The following is a 15,470-nucleotide window of genomic DNA, read 5'->3' as shown; positions in this document are numbered from 1 at the left end:
GAGCACTTACTCCCAGCCCCCGCTCCACCAACTCCCTGGTTAATATGCCCAGTTCTATCAATTGTTCATATCAATGTTGAATTTTACTGTTTTAGGAAGTTGTTTTTCATTTAAATTCATATTTCCAGCCCTGAGGCTGCTCGTCTTCCAATGACTAACCAAACTTACTTTTGTATCATTTGCCCTTGAAAGTTAAGAATGTTCATTTTTTTTTGTTCCTTATCTCCATCTGCTAGAAGAAATAACAGATTATCTATTAGATTATAGGCTTCCCATGGGAAGATGGGCAGCGGGATTGGGTCAGTACACAGTGGTAGAGGCTCGCCTCTCGTGCATGATGCCGTAGGTTCAATCCCAGTCCTGAGCATCCCCTGTCAACAGATGAAGACAGACAACGCTGTGCTTTGTTCTTCTCACTTGCTACATAGATGATTTTACTCAGACACAAAAGCTGTAAGTGGCTTTGTTGCAAGCTGATAACGCCAGCTGTGTCAGCTAAAGATGGCCAGCTAGGGAGCAGGAGAGGTGGTCCCGCCTAAGGATGAGCCCACCAATTGGTTGTCCAGTGCCAAATGATCAGCCCAGAAAATAAGCATGCAGGTGGCAGTCTAGGGATTGAGCAGAGCAGGCTATGTTTGGGAACATAAACGAATATCCATGTATGCATGGAGTAACATGGAAAAGGTGGCCATGAATTTTAAGGGGAGCAAGGAGGGAGGAAAGGGACGGGAGAAATGTAACTAAACTGTAATCTCAGAAAAAGCTGGTGAGCTAGGCTCTCGGAGGTGTAGAGCTAGGTGTGTGCACACACACATACCTCACATTCTAAATCTTGTCCCACATGTACTGTTGGTTGGTCTTTCCTGTGCATTTTGGAAGCTGAGGAAAACAGGACCCACATCGATGTTTAACTGCAGCTGGCAGCGGGTTCTAAAGCCTAGGAACATTTGAGCTAGGCTGGAGAACTCGTTTATTGTGAACTAATTTTGTGATTAATTGAAAAGTTGCAAAAATAGTAAATAATCTCCAGGTCCTCATCTGGCCCCCTTTGACAACATTTGACCTGGGAATTGCCAGTTTCTAGTTGGGATGAACTTGTGCGCACCGGCGAGAGTCCCAGGCAGACACGCCGCCATGCCCTTCCCGCTCAGACGGTTGTTGCCTCTTGTCTGTCTGCCCCCGGGGACCTCTACTAACGTCGTGTCGGGGTCCCCACTACAAAGTTTCTAAAGGTAAATGCTGCACAAATCCAGTTGCTCCTTTAGCCTTCACCGTTACTTTTAATATTTGATGTGTGAAACTAAGTTTAAGTAGAAACTGATCATATTGATCTTTGAATTATTATGAAGCCATAATGTCTGATGACGGGCAGGTTTGTAGGATATAGTAAACTAACTAGAAACCTAGTTGCTGAGTTTAATTTAATGCTATAACTAAGGAACTAACGAGTGTGGGGTGATGGGCACATTTAAAGTGTCATCATCTGCTTTTTTGTTTTTTAATTGTTGTTTTGTTTTGTTTCCCCCAAGAGAGGGTTTCTCTGTGTAGCCCTGGCTGTCTGGGAACTCACTCTTGATGAAGTAGATCCACTTGTGTCTGTCTTCCCAGTGCTGGGATTAAAGGCGTGCACCACCAATACCTGGCCCCTCAGCTCATATTTAATGTGCGTGTATTGTGTGTATGCATGTGTGCTTGGTGGTGTCGTTCCGTATTGTTTGTCTCAAAAGTAACTCATCCCTACCTAATTATTTAGTTCTTTTCTCACTATGTAACCCTGGCTGGCCTTGAACTCATAGACAGGTTCTGGGGAATTTAGGTTGTCAGGCTTGTGAAGCCAGCCCTATCTGAAAATAAGAAAAAAAAAAAGTGTCTATTGCTGTTATTGTGTGTGCGGAGTTGGTTCTCCCCTTCCGCCTTCATTTGTGTTTGGGGGTGAAATTTAGATCCGTCAGGCTTGCATAGCAAACACACCTGCTGAGTCATCTTGACAGCCTTGATTTATCTTAATTACCAATTAGTCTTTAATGTGAATGATTAAAAGAAGTTAGTGCAGTTCAGTGGTTTTTTTTTTTTTTTTTTTTACATCTTTGAGGGCTCGGACACCTTTGGAAATGTATGGAAAACTCTCAGAAGCTTCTGGAATAGTCTTCAGGAAACACCCACCTCGTGACCACCTGCCACACTGGACCTGTTCCACGATTGTGCCTCTGCTGCCCTCTGCTGGCGGTGGATGCTGCGAGTGACAGGTTGTTCCTCGTGCCAGCCATTTAAAGTGCCATTTTGTCTTCTCCTGCAGGTCTTATTGACTATAATTTTCACTGCTTCCGGAAGGCCATCCATGAGGTGTTCGAGGTGAGAATGAAGATGGTGAAATCTCGAAAAGCCCACAGTCGCTTACGGAAGAAGAAAGGAGCTACTCCTAACGGGACTCCTCGCGTGCTGCTGTAGGGGGGCTGTCAGGAGCCTGAGCCCACGCGTGTGATGGGGGGTGCTGAGCCACACTGCCCCTCGGGAAGGAGAAGCCTGCGACACTGACGTAGATTTGTTCAAGACAAAAGAAAGTACTCCCTTTTTAAAATAAAATGAGCACTTCGAAGCAAAAACCTGTACAGTAACAATAAAGTGAGCCCACTCTACTTTCGCTGCGAAAATGTAAGCTTCCGTGTTGGTAACCAGAAAACCCCGTGAGAACTGCCAGGAACTGTACATATTTTGCACTTTTTCACATTTTTTCTCTGGAGATGAACTTTGATAAGGACTTTTCTAAACTCTTTTCTGTACTTGATGTCAAGGGCGTGCATACTATGGTCCATATGGCCATTGAAAATTCATCCAAAGTAATACATCGGTAAAGACTTTTTGTAAATTGGGGAACCTTTGCTACCAGTTGTTAAGGGGGGGGGGGAATCATTTTTCAGTGGAGCAGGGGTAGGTCCGGGCTGGGAGCTCCAGGCAAGAACAGTAAGAACTTGTGTTCGTAATGAGTGTAAATGGGAATTTTCTAGAAGAATATCAGTACCAGGCTTCCATCCAAGTCTTCATCCCAATGGACATGCCTTTCTGCTCACCCAGTCTTTGTGAAACTCCCTCGGCACACGTCTTTGTAGTCGGTGTGTTCAAGTGTGTGACTTCTTTTGCTGCATTATTCTAGTGAACCTTAGGGACCAGATTTCTAAAACGATGCCAGTTAGTATAAAGATATGTGAATGTTGTTTGAGGAGATGGGGGAAATAGCATGGATTTGTTGAGGGGAATGTTCTGGGGGTACTTCTGTACCTGCCAAGGAGGTAAAATAACAGAGGCTGAGAGGGTTCCCAGAGAGTCCCAGTGGCAGGTGGCCTCTCAGACTAGATACCTGTGTGTGTACCTGTGTGTGTACCTGTGTGTGTACCTTTGTGTGTACCTGTGTGTGTCTGGCTCCTGTGAATGGCCTCTTGTTGTGCTATGTTTAAAGTCTTTGTTCAGGACCAGTTTTCAGTGCCCCATGGCCACAGGCATGAAGCAGGTCTTTTGTCTTCACTATGGAGTTTAGTCCTTGGTGGCTTCATTTGGTACCCAAATCACCCGCCCATCTGTGACAGTTTGCCTTGTGTCCTCCCCCCGTGCCTACCAAGTTCAGCTTGCTACCAGCTTGCTCTGTGAGAGAATTCTGACTCGGGAAAGCTTGTGGCCTATGAGGAAAGGTCTGCCTAAAGAGGTCTAAGTTAGCCATGGGTTTGTTTTTCTAGATGAGCAGGGAATTGAATTCCTAAATCTAGGCCTATACCAAGCCATTCCAAAGGTTAGCACTGTCAGGCATGTATGACCCTAGAAAAGATTCCTAGGGACATCAGAGCTGCTCTTGCAAAAATACATGAAGTGTTGAAAGCAGCTTGTCCCTGAAGCCTGCTTCTCTAAGTTTCTTCTTTCTATCGTCTTCCTTTCCCTTCCCCAAGTCTTATACTTGCTTTCTTGCTTATTTATTGTTTGTGTGTGGTTTGGCTGTCCTGGAACTCACTATGTCGACCAGGCTAATCTTGATGTCACTGATCCATGTGACTCTGCTTCCCGAGTGCTGGGGTCAAAGGTGGGCACCACCTTGCTGGGAGAGGTCTTCTGAAGCTGCTAACGATTGATGGATGTCTGATGTTGCGAGCTGAGCCTCCAATAGTGTGTGCAGTCCTTACAGCATTGTGGCTCCTTCCTTCTGATCCCTGGACAGAGACCACAAAGGTTAGGTGCCTGGAACCCCAGAGAAGTTTCCATTTCCTTAATTTTCAGAGCTGTTCCCTGATGGGCCTTGGCCAACAGGTTGGATGGAGGTTGGCTACCCTGAAGAATCTAATCTCCCCAACATACATACACACACACACACACACTAGAGAAAGAGAAAGAGAGAGAGGATGCTGTTTGTTTGCTTTTTTGAGGTGGGGTTTGAGATGGCCCAGGCTGCTCTCAAACTTGCTATGTAGCCCAGGGCTATCTCCCACTTCTGATCCCTCTGCCTTCACTCCCCCGAAGTGCTGGGATGGTAGCCGTGCACCAGCAAGCTTGGCTCGCACAGTGCTGAGGATTGAGCCCAGGGCTCTCTGCACATTGGGCAGGTTCTCTATTAAGCTTGTATCCCGGTTCCTTTTCTTAATAGTTTTTACAAAGTATTTCTCACTGAACAGAGAATTGCATTTTTAATATGACTTTATTTTCTAGGTAAGACATCTGCCTGTCTGGTAAACCACATAAAATTCTCATGTAGAAGTGGAGCTTCTGTTTTGAAGCTGGTTATATGATGGGTTTTTGTTCAATTGTGCCTTAAAAGCCTATCACTTCAAGGGCGTGTGATCAATCCTGGGGCATAGGGCCCGCGTTCCTGATCACAAATGCACTCTTGTTGCTCATGCTGATGCGGATGGATTGCTGTTGCGGATCGATTACCGCCTCCAGCCTCGTGTGACAATGACTCCTAAAGATGCAGGAGTTACCGCTGAGTGGTGAGGTTTTCGAGTCTGTGACTGGGATGACTGCAGATCTTCACATTCGTTTCATAGTTTATCTTAGATTTGGGAGTTAGCCTAAGGCACTGTGTAGATCTGTGTTTATGCTCAAGTGCTACTATACCCAGAAAGGTCAAACTCCTGGCTATGGTGGCCGCACCAGGACAGTTTTGTTTGGTTTTAGGAGTTGCGAACGTGAAGCTTTGTAGAGCAGGCTTTTGCTTTTTGAGTCAAGTGGTCAGACTGACTCGCCGTCTTAGCCAGGTTTTAGTTGTGGAGATCAGTGTGAGTGACCAGGATAGAGTGCTTTCAAAGGAGTAGAAATAAAAGCTGATTAACATTTACCAAGGGTTATTTTGTGAACATTATATATTTTGGATCCTTAAATAAGAAATGACTAAAAATCACAGCAATACTGTTAATGTATGGGTTATATACCAACTATCTGAAACGGAATTTATTAAAACAATGGCGCTGTTGTGCGATTAAAGTTCAGTATGCACTCAACAAACAGACTGGGTGTAGTTTGTAACCGAGCACACTGTTTTACTGTTGATAGTACGTCATTTGTAACTGCTGTAGGCCAGCCTGGTCTACCAAGTGAGTTCCAGGACAGGCTCCAAAGCTACATAGAGAAACCCTGTCTTGAAAAAATAAAAACAAAAAATAAAAGAAAAAAAAGATTATTTAACTCACGTTCTAAGGAATCTGATGTTCTCTTTGGCTTCCATAAACACTACATGCACATGGTACATGTACCTATGTGCAGAAATTAAAAAACTATATTATTTAAAGCACTATTTAATGTACAATGCTGTACGTGTAAATGATATAAAGTCCATTTAAATTATCTGTATATTTAAATCTTTGCATTCATATCACAAATTATATAAAATGTTGGTTAGGTGAATTGTCTTCCTCCCACAATTCTGTTCAGCTCTTCACCGCTCCTTCTCATTCCTTCCTCGTCGTCAGAATGTACTGGATGACCTAACAGCCTTCGTGGTGTTTCAGACCGTACACACCTCAAATGTAGTGCATTACTGTCAGTGGAGGCTTTACTGGATTGCAGACCAATTTGCTTGTTTAAGACAGGTCTTCTGGAGCTTGCGGTCTTCCCCTCAGCCTCCCAGAGCGCTGGAATTACAGCTCTGTATGATCTGTAATTTCTTTTGGTTTTTCCTAGTGCTGGGATCTACATCAGGCGCCGCTGCACGTCGAGTGCTCTATCATTAAGGCACCCTCGGGCCAGGGGGCTGTTTCGCTCTGCATACTAGTAATCACCACAAATAAGTACTTCCATTTTCTTCCTTTCTTTTCTTTTTTCTTTTCTTTCTTCTTTCCTCCCTCCCGCCCTTCCTTTCTCTTTTCTTTCTTTCTTTCTTTCTTTCTTTCTTTCTTTCTTTCTTTCTTTCTTTTTTTTTTTTGGTGTTTTGAGACAGGATTTGTCTGTGTATCAGCCCTGGCCATCCTGGAATTCTGGAACTCACTCTGTAGACCAGGTTGGCCTTGAACTCACAGAGATCCACCTGCCCCGCCTCCCGAGTGCTGGGATTGAAGACCACCACCCAGCTACTGTTTTCTTTCCTCGATTCCTCCAGAGCCTTCTAATAACAATGACTTGCCCGTTGAGTGTTTCCCAAGCTCACCCCTCAGCAATGATTGACGTGGCTTTTGTCTCTCTGCACCCATCCGAGGTGGGTAACTTTTGTAATGGAAAATGGCTACCATTTCAGGATTTTAAAAGACATCTTGTCTTCCTGAACAGTATGTTAGTGGAAACCAATGGATTGAAAGTCCAAAAATTGTACTTCCTACTCTGCCATATCTGGCATATATTACTGTTTACAAATAGCTACACCTTAGCTCTACTTCAGGTCTCTGGGGAAGTAAAATCAAGTGCCAATGGTTTCTCACAGGACAGGCAGATTGTGGGCCTCTTGGGTGCTGAGTGCCGAGTGTGCGGAAGTCCAGGGTTAGGCTGTCAAGCTTTGCCTATACTGTACGTTGAGTCTCGAGGGAAAGCAGTATAATGTTACCACGAGTGAACTAAGGAAACCGTTAATTATTGCCCAGAATGCTGGGGCCCCAGAAGTGCTCTCAGAAGTTCTGTGATTCCAGTATGTGTGGACATGTGTCTGCCGAATGAAGAATGCAACATGTACTTATGAACTATTTTTTTAAGTTTGTGGCTATTACAGTGAAAAATAAAACAACAATCTGCTTAAGAGTATTGAGCTCAGCTATTTACTGAGACTGCTTCCTAGCGAGTAGGAACTGACGCATCGGCCGAGCAGGGGCAGCGCTCTAAGCTACTCAGGTTGGTATGAAGACTTCGAAACTTCGCCAATCAGCAACTGGCTAGCTAGGAACGGGGGTGTGATAGACTGGAGTGGCAGGGTCAGGACAAGGGGGGAAAGGGCACAGGCAGAGTGGCCGAGGGACCCTGCGTGAAGAGCTCTTGAGATGCGTCAGAGGGCAGTGCCCAGCTGTCTGCGAACACATCGGATGCCTCCCGCCCCCGCCACAGTTCGATCTCAGCTGCAGGTGTTTCCTCTAGAGCCGAATTTAGAAGATGCGAGCCCTCTAGCCAAACCCGTCCATTGGTTCATAAGGACCGAGAGACAGGAGGATACAGGTTGTAATCTTCATTACTAATTTAAGACAGAAACCTTTTTAGCTTTACTTGTTTTCTGTGGGTGAGTATCTTGTCTGCGTGTGTATGTGTCCGGCGCTCATGGACATCAGAAGAGTGTATGGGATCCCTTGGAACTGGAGTTGCTGATGGCTGTGAGCTGCCGGCTGAATCCCAGTCCTCTGCAAGGGCTTTTAACTGCTGAGCCAGCTTAGCCCATTACTAAGTAAAAGACAAAAAACCCCACAAAGCTTCAAAGTGTAAAAGAAACAAAACAAACAAAAAGCACAGTCTAAATAAAAAACAAGGCGCAAGTCCGGGTAGGGTCCTTCCCTCATCTCCGATTCTGCAGTACTGGGGAATACCACGGCTCATAACTATATTAGTCAAGTGAATCTTAAAGAAAATACAAATTAAAAAGCCACAGGAAAAAATGATGCTGTAAATGGCATTATATTGGTGTTCCCAGTAGACTCTGTCCTCTGGTGTCTTTTACTTTGTCTTTTGTCTGGGGACTCCCCATCTGCTTCTCTCTTTTCCCTCGCAAGTTCCATGCCCCTCATTCTTCTCACCTGGTCCCTCCTGCCCAGCTTGCTCTCCTCTGTTTCTGTCCCAGAGTCTCTGCCCCTCAGAGTCTGATCTCAACCCTTCTTACCCTCATTGCTCAGCTCCCACGCATGGCCTCCCAAAGAGCCAGAACCTAGTTAACACCCGGCCTCCTCCCTGAGCCCATAGGGGGCAAGTTCTACGTGAAAAGGTCCCACCTGGGGCAGGATGGCCTGTGGAACAGGGTGTGTGCTAGCAGTGGGTATCCCCAGAGCGGGACTGTGATGGGCGGGAGCAGAGCAGCCCCTCCTCTTCTCCACAAAGATCCCAGGCAGTCTGGCATCCTGGCAGCCCATAGTCCAGGACTCCACCTCAGAGTGACTGTGGGTGCCAGTTTTTCTGTGTGGCTCAGTCCCTCTAGCTGCCCTGCTTGGGCAGGAGACTGAAGCCAGAAGCTATGCTAAGTCTGTGTGGTCTCCAAGTCTGCTTCCTCTGACACGGCCCTTTTATTTTGGGGACTCCCTTGCTCTGTGTCAATGGTCTGCCTTTGTTTCTGCCTCACCGAGTTCAGAGACTCTTGTTTTTTTTCTGCTTCTCAGTTACAGATAAATGTTTCTTAGGTATGGATAATAATTTTTGAAAATTTTATATTCTGTTTTAGTTCACTAGACCCTGGGTCAGGAGATGGGATCTAACTTGCTTACATCGGTTCTAAGCATGATTCTGTATGCAGTCATGCTAAACACAAATGAAATTCATTTACAGAGACAAGCTTGGAGGGAGAGTGCAGTTTATAGCTGGAGCCCCTTGTCTAGTCTTCTGTGTATGTTGTTCAAGTTAAGCCTCAAGTAACTCAAAACAACTAACGTAAACTTAAAGTGTGTTCAATGTGAAATCATATAAAGAAAGCTGATTTTTGGTGGGGTGCACATCTTTAATTGGAGCACTCTGGAGGCAGAGGCAGGCAGATATCTGAGTTTGAGGCCAGCCTGGTCTACACAGAACGAGTACCAGGACTGCACAGTGAAACCCTTTCCAAAAACAAAAACAAAAATTCCTAGTCTTTTAAAAACAAGTGATTGAGTTAAATTTACAATATGCATTCATGGCCAACATCCCCAGGGTCAAGTAGTGCCCTTTCCCTCGGGTGGGACATGAACCCCATCAGAGTAAATTGATAACCTGGTGAAGGGAGAAGTAAACAAAACTGAACTCCAATGTGCTTCTACATTGATCCTTCATTCTTTGAGTTCTCTCCTCCAATGTAGCATCCACACCTTCCCCTTGTCGCTACTCAGTACCTCATAACCAGGCCTGCAGGGGCCTGTGGTCATTCTGGCCCTACCACCAGTCTCTGGACTCTCGCCCCTGGAGTTCCCCTTCCAAACAAGCAATAAGGGTACTTCCCTTTTGTTTTATTCTCAACGCCATCATCGTCAGGCCCTTTGGGGGCTCTTGTCTGTATAAAGTCAGTTCAGTAGGAAGTACGGCGTCTCCTTCCTTAGCTGAAAAAACCAGCAGCAGCAAATCTGACATCAAATTATGGGCACATGTCAAAACTTAATCATAATTAATTGCTGCAGGAGAAAAGTCAACTCCAGTTTTCTCTAAATTGAAACATGTACAGAGGGGAAAATATATTGATTAAAAAGGAAGTAATACTACTTAAAGGTTACAAAATTTTTGACTGCTAACTGGGTGGGAAGGGATTTTTCCCAAAAAGTTTTGGTCTGTCAAAAGAATGCTTCATCAGAAACAAACTTCTTCCTAGAAGAAAGTTACAATTTATAGGAAATAAAAGGTTCTATCCCAGGACTAATTTGGAATACTTTTCACCTTAGTCTTGGCAATGATCCTAAAGAGAATTCTCTCTCTCTCTCTCTCTCTCTCTCTCTCTCTCTCTCTCTCTCTCTCCCCCACCCGCCTTAAAGCTGTCTTGGGAGCTGCCACAAATGACAGAAGATGAAGTTCAAAACACTTCAGTCTTTTTGTTTTATTTTTCCAAGACAGGGTTTCTCTGTGTATCCCTGGCTGGCAGTTCTGAGTTATAATCCCTATGTGTTCTCCATTTTTTCCTAGAGATCAACCGAACCCCTTTGAATGTGGGTCCCCTGCCCTCAACATTCACAACCTGGGACAAGGTCTGTGTGTTGAACGCTTGACCAATTCATTGATTCTTCATGAGTTATTCTTCATATTCCTCAGAGTGTTAAAAATAACACAGACTTTTTTTTTATGGGTGAAGTCAATTGAAGTCTTAAAGAAATTAAGCATAGGAGAGCCAGGGCTAAAAAAAAAAAGAAAGAAAGAAAGAAAGAAAGAAAGAAAGAAAGAAAGAAAGAAAGAAGTCAAGCAATTCATTTAAGTTTTCAGTTTTATTCGGGTACATTACAAGTTATTATCCTATACTATTACCGTTCTAGTCCAGGTGTAAAGTTACGGACCACCACACATACGAGGTCAAATTACAGCCCCTTATTTAAGCCAGTGACCAAGAGCAGATTCTTGCCCCAGAGAAACTCTCAGCACCAAAGCTCAGGGTACAGCGTTTCTAAAGAGAAACCACGGCGACCTTGTTAGGTGTAGGTCAGGGCAACCTGGTGGCATTTGTTTTGACTTTTCAGCAGATATTTTGGTTATGCATCTGAGCCATGGAAAGTCCCAAATGCGCTGCCAAGGCAGATGTGACTCTTCAGATCAGGTAGGGGCTGAAAAAGTGCCCAACCAGACACAAAATGGAGTCAGGGTAAGATCGGGACAAAATAATGTTACCTTAGTCACCTCACTCTGCATTTCTTTTACTTTTCAAATACTTGACTTTTATGAAGGAGCAGGAACTGAGGAATAATCAGCTAATTAAGCAGGGCCCAGTCATTACACCCACGATGATGATGCAAGGATCCAAGGTGAAGGACCCCAACTTCATTGGGGTCACAGTTAAAACTATGGTTTTAACTTTAACCACAGTTATAACGCTCTGCAAAGGTTTTCAGATAGCAAGCTCCATTAAGGCCTCCGGAGTCAGGACCTCCAGAGTGCTGAACAAATAACAGGCTTAATTCAAGACCTCCAGAATGCTAAAGCAAAGACACCTGAGATTAGAACGAGGACAGCCTTATCTGGCAGCAGGACAGGAGATTTATAAACTGACATGAGTAGGAACAAAGACTTCAAGGGAGGAAGAGAGGATTGCGAGGCCTGAGTCACGTACAGAGCAAGGCTCGTCACAAGCTAGGGGCTGTGCAAATCAGACATCGAGTCGCCAGCCAAGCTAGGAAGGCAGGAAGAGATAAGAAAAACAGGTAGCACAACCCCCTCCTTGGTATCCAGGTGGGTCTGGACAACCCCCTCCTTGGTATTTAGGTAAAAGGTCAAGAATGTGCCACTCAGCTTAGCCTTATTTGAACTGACCAATGAAATGAAAGCTTTTCTGCTTCTGTACCCGCGCTTTTGCTCCCCTATAAAAACCCCTCATCCCCAACCTGCAGGCGCGCAAGCCCTCCGAGAGACTTGTCGCCCGCAGGCACCTGTGTATCTCCAATAAACCTCTTGCAGTTTGCATCCGGCTGCGTGTTTTCGACTGATCTTTGGGGCGCAGGGGCCTCTCCCGAGGGAAGACGCCCCAGGGGAGTCTTTCATTTGGTGCGTTGGCCGGGAATTGAGGCCCCTATCCCAGAGACCGCCGAATCACTGCTGGGAGGTGAGGTGAGCTGGCCAGCATTTCTATGTTCTATGTTTTATGTACTTGTCTTACGTCTTTGGTGTTTGATTGTTGCGCTGCGAATTTGAATTTGTACGATTCAGCTGGGTCGATTTGTATTTTGGCGGGCCTCGGAAGGAGCTGACGGGCTTGGAAACTTCCCCCCCGCACCCCGGAAGACGTTCCGTGGGAATTTGGGAGCCCGATTTTTCGGGCTCATTTGTCTGAGCCCACGACCAGAGTCGGACTTTGTCCGAAGGTACGAGGCTCGTTTGTTTGAACCCATGACCAGTGTAGGACGTTTGTCTGAGGCGTCGGGGTTCGTTTGGGAGGTGGGGATATCTGGAGCCCCGTCGTAGTAAGCCTCCGTTTGCGCAGCATGTTTGATTGTCAGTCTGTTTGTCCTATTGTGCATCTTTATGGTTTTGTCTGTTTGTTTACGGAAACACCAGCAGGGGGCAGTCTCTGACTACCCCTTTTAAGCTTACTACAGATCGGTACCTGGGAGAGTTTGGCCTATGATCCACCCCCAGCGCGGCAGCATGCACGGGGGCTAGGGAAGCGGCCCCCCCCCCCCGGGGCCTGGGTGCCGGCCTTTCGCAGGCCGCTAGTGCCGCTGCCCACCGCGGACCCGGCTCCCGGGCGCCCAGGGCGCCCAGGCCTGAGCGAGCGGCCGGGAACCACGAGGGCTGGCAGCCTGCCTGGCCTCCCGCTGCGCTCGCCGCGAAAAGCGAGATTTACCAGCGAGCCCAGGGCAAGCAGCAGAGTCCCTGCCCAAGACCGCCCCCCCCTCGGCCTGCGAGCCATCGCGGGCGGGACTCCAATGGGGGAGAAGACAATGGCCCCGCCCCGCCCCCGCCGCCCTGGGCCAGGAGAGCTCTGCCGCACGCTAAGCATTGTTTTGCGGGACCGAGGACTCGGGCTACGGTCGCGGTCTGGCACTCCTCTGCGGCCCCGCGCGCTTGCACGCCAGTGTCTTTCCCTCCCGCGCGGCCCTGAAGGCATGCGCGCTCCCCTCCCCCTCTCGCTGTCTGCGGGGCCGCTGAGGCGCGCCCCGCCTTTCAGCCGCCCTCACGAGCCGCGGGGGCAGCGCCCAAGGTGCGGCCCGGCCGGCTCCCCCGCCAGCGGCTCCGCCCACAACCTGGGCCCTGATGAGTAACTCGGGGCTGGTCACAGCCATGAAGCAGCTTGAAGACTGTGGTTTGTTTGATGTCTTTGTCCTGTGTATGTATATGTAAGGCCTTTGACTGACGCTGACTGACTTAATGACTTCTTGACTTTGATATTGTGATCACTTACAAGACTTTAGAGATATGGCCATAAACATAAGGGTATATTAAGAAAAAAAAAAAGAAAAAAGAGAGTCAGCCTCAGCCCCAAGCACGTGGATGGCTGGGCTGGATAATTGCTATGACCTAAAGATGTTAACAATCTTTTTTCCTCAGTGAGCTGGGAGCTGTGCGCCTCAAACCTCTGGTCAAAGCTGGCCAAGGCTTAACTCCAACTGTGATGAACTCTTTCAGATCCTATGGGTTATAAATGTTATAAATATCTGTCATCATTTATAGAGGCTGGTTACAAATTATTGTTGGTTAATGTTAAAAAAAATTGCTGGTCTCAAATGTTTCGTACTGGTACAGGATTTTATGTTCTGTTGATTATATCCTTTGCTATGCAGAAAGCTTCTCAATTCTGGAGATCTCATTTATTGATTGTTTCTCTCAATGTCTATGCCACTGAGGCTATGTTTAAAAATGTATTTAAAACCCTTTTTCTTCTATGCGGTTCAATATTGTTGGTTTTATGTTAAGCTCTTTGATTTGTTTGGATTTTAGTTTTATGCATAGAGAAATACGGATTCACTTTCATTCTTCTACATGATGATGTCCAATTAATTCTTAAAGGGAGAAACTGACAGTCAGAATGTTGGGCTCATGGCAATTCTCAGGGGGGCTACAAGGCACCCCACTAATTCGGCCAAGAAAAGAGAGGTTCTCCAGGGGCCAGTTAGAATCTATGTTCCTTAAATGTTTAATGAAGATTTACAGGCATCTTACCCAACCTCTAAAAGTCAACAGACAGCGATAGCCATGGCCTTCATAGGGCAGTCAACATCAGATATAAGAAAAAAAGTTACAGCAGATAGATAGGTTGCAAGATTATACCTTACAGAATTTGGGGAGACAGAGAAAATGTTAAACGAGAGACAGAGAAAAGAGAAAACCGGAGGGATCATAGACAGGAAATTTGGACTCAGACAGATAGGGAGCCTGGGCAACAGAAGAGGACCAAAGACAAATAAAGATACACATAAATGACTCATTCCTCCCTGGTCATCCCTGAATGTATGACCAAAGGCTTTTGCTGACCAAACGAGGGACTTTTACTTTTCCTGCTGTTTTCAGTTCTGCAGAAGACGCAGGCTGCTTGCCTGCCTCTGCTTTCACCACACCTTCCTCACCAGGATGACCACCTCCCCATGCCATCACCATCGGAGAAATCCTTGCCTCCTAGCAACCGTCCTGGGGCCACACTTGTCTTAAAGCCTGCAGGAGCCCTGGCTGCTCACCTTGCAGTCTGCTCCCCTCACCTGTGTCAGACTGCAATAGAGCACTCACAATGCTACCACAGGTGCCCTCCTGTACCAGGCTGCTGCTCCTATGCCCTGCTCACGTCGATGGACTATGGATCATACCAGCATCTGCAGAAAGGACAGGCGGCTGGCAGAATGGCAGGCTGAGCAGCTCCAGGCAGAGCCGGAAATAATGGCGAAGCTTGCCTGGGGCACAAGGCTGGGAGTCAGAGCCAAGCAGGTATACAAGACTGGAGGTAAGCAAAAGATGGGGGCAGGAATGATGAACAGGAAGCAAATGATTTGGATAAATAGTCTCCCTTCAGGGACATTGGCCCACCCAGAAGGCTGAACTTGTGACATTGACACAAATTCTATGGATGGCAGAGGGAAAAGTCTCAGCATCTACACTGACAACAGGTATGCTTTTGCCACTGCTCATATTCATGGAGCAATATACAGAACATCTGCAGGAAAAGACATATACTTGTCCAAGACACCAAAAAGCTTGAGATGCTATGGCTGAGGAAAATCAGATGGCAGACTCTCTGTCTTGGCAGAAGAAGTAGTCAAAAACTGCAAGAACTGTGCTATGATTAATGCAGGACACTCCATATATGCTCCTGGGAAGAGGCTCAGGGGCGATTGGCCTGGAACCTACTGGAAAGTATATTTTGCAGAAATTAAGCCAGCCAGACATGGCAACAAGTACTTATTAGTTTTTTATAGATACCTTTTCAGGCTGGGTAGAAGCTTTTCCTACCAGGACTGAGACAGCCAATGCGGTGGCTAAGAAGATCAAAGAAGAAATCTTCCCAAGGTTTGGGATACCCAAGGTAATTGGATCTGATAATGGACCTGCATTTGTGGCCCAGATAAGTCAGGGACTGGCCGCCCAATTGGGGATCTATTAAAAATTACATTATGCTTACCAACCCCAAAGCTCAGGTCAGATAGATAGGATATAAACTGACAAAATTGGCCCTAGAGACCAGCAAAATGACTGGCCAGACCTCCCTCTGTCCTGTTCTGGGTTTAAAACGCTAC

General features: G+C 46.4%; 1 protein-coding gene across 1 annotated transcript in view; it reads left to right on the top strand.

Annotated features, from left to right (window-relative positions):
• The window catches only part of Rragd (Ras related GTP binding D), a 40,642-nt gene extending 35,161 nt beyond the window's left edge, over positions 1-5,481 (top strand). The window contains exon 7 of the mRNA XM_085677268.2: positions 2,297-5,481. Coding sequence (XP_085533394.2) covers positions 2,297-2,448 — 152 coding nt within the window. The 3' untranslated portion in view covers positions 2,449-5,481. The remainder of the gene's footprint in view (positions 1-2,296) is intronic.
• The last annotated feature ends 9,989 nt before the right edge of the window (positions 5,482-15,470 follow it).

Source organism: Myodes glareolus, chromosome 16 (genome assembly GCF_982192425.1).
Source record: "Myodes glareolus chromosome 16, mMyoGla1.1, whole genome shotgun sequence".
Classification (NCBI taxonomy): Eukaryota; Metazoa; Chordata; class Mammalia; order Rodentia; family Cricetidae; genus Myodes; species Myodes glareolus.
The sequence above is the reverse complement of the archived record's forward strand: the minus strand, read 5'-3'. Positions and strand labels throughout refer to the sequence as shown.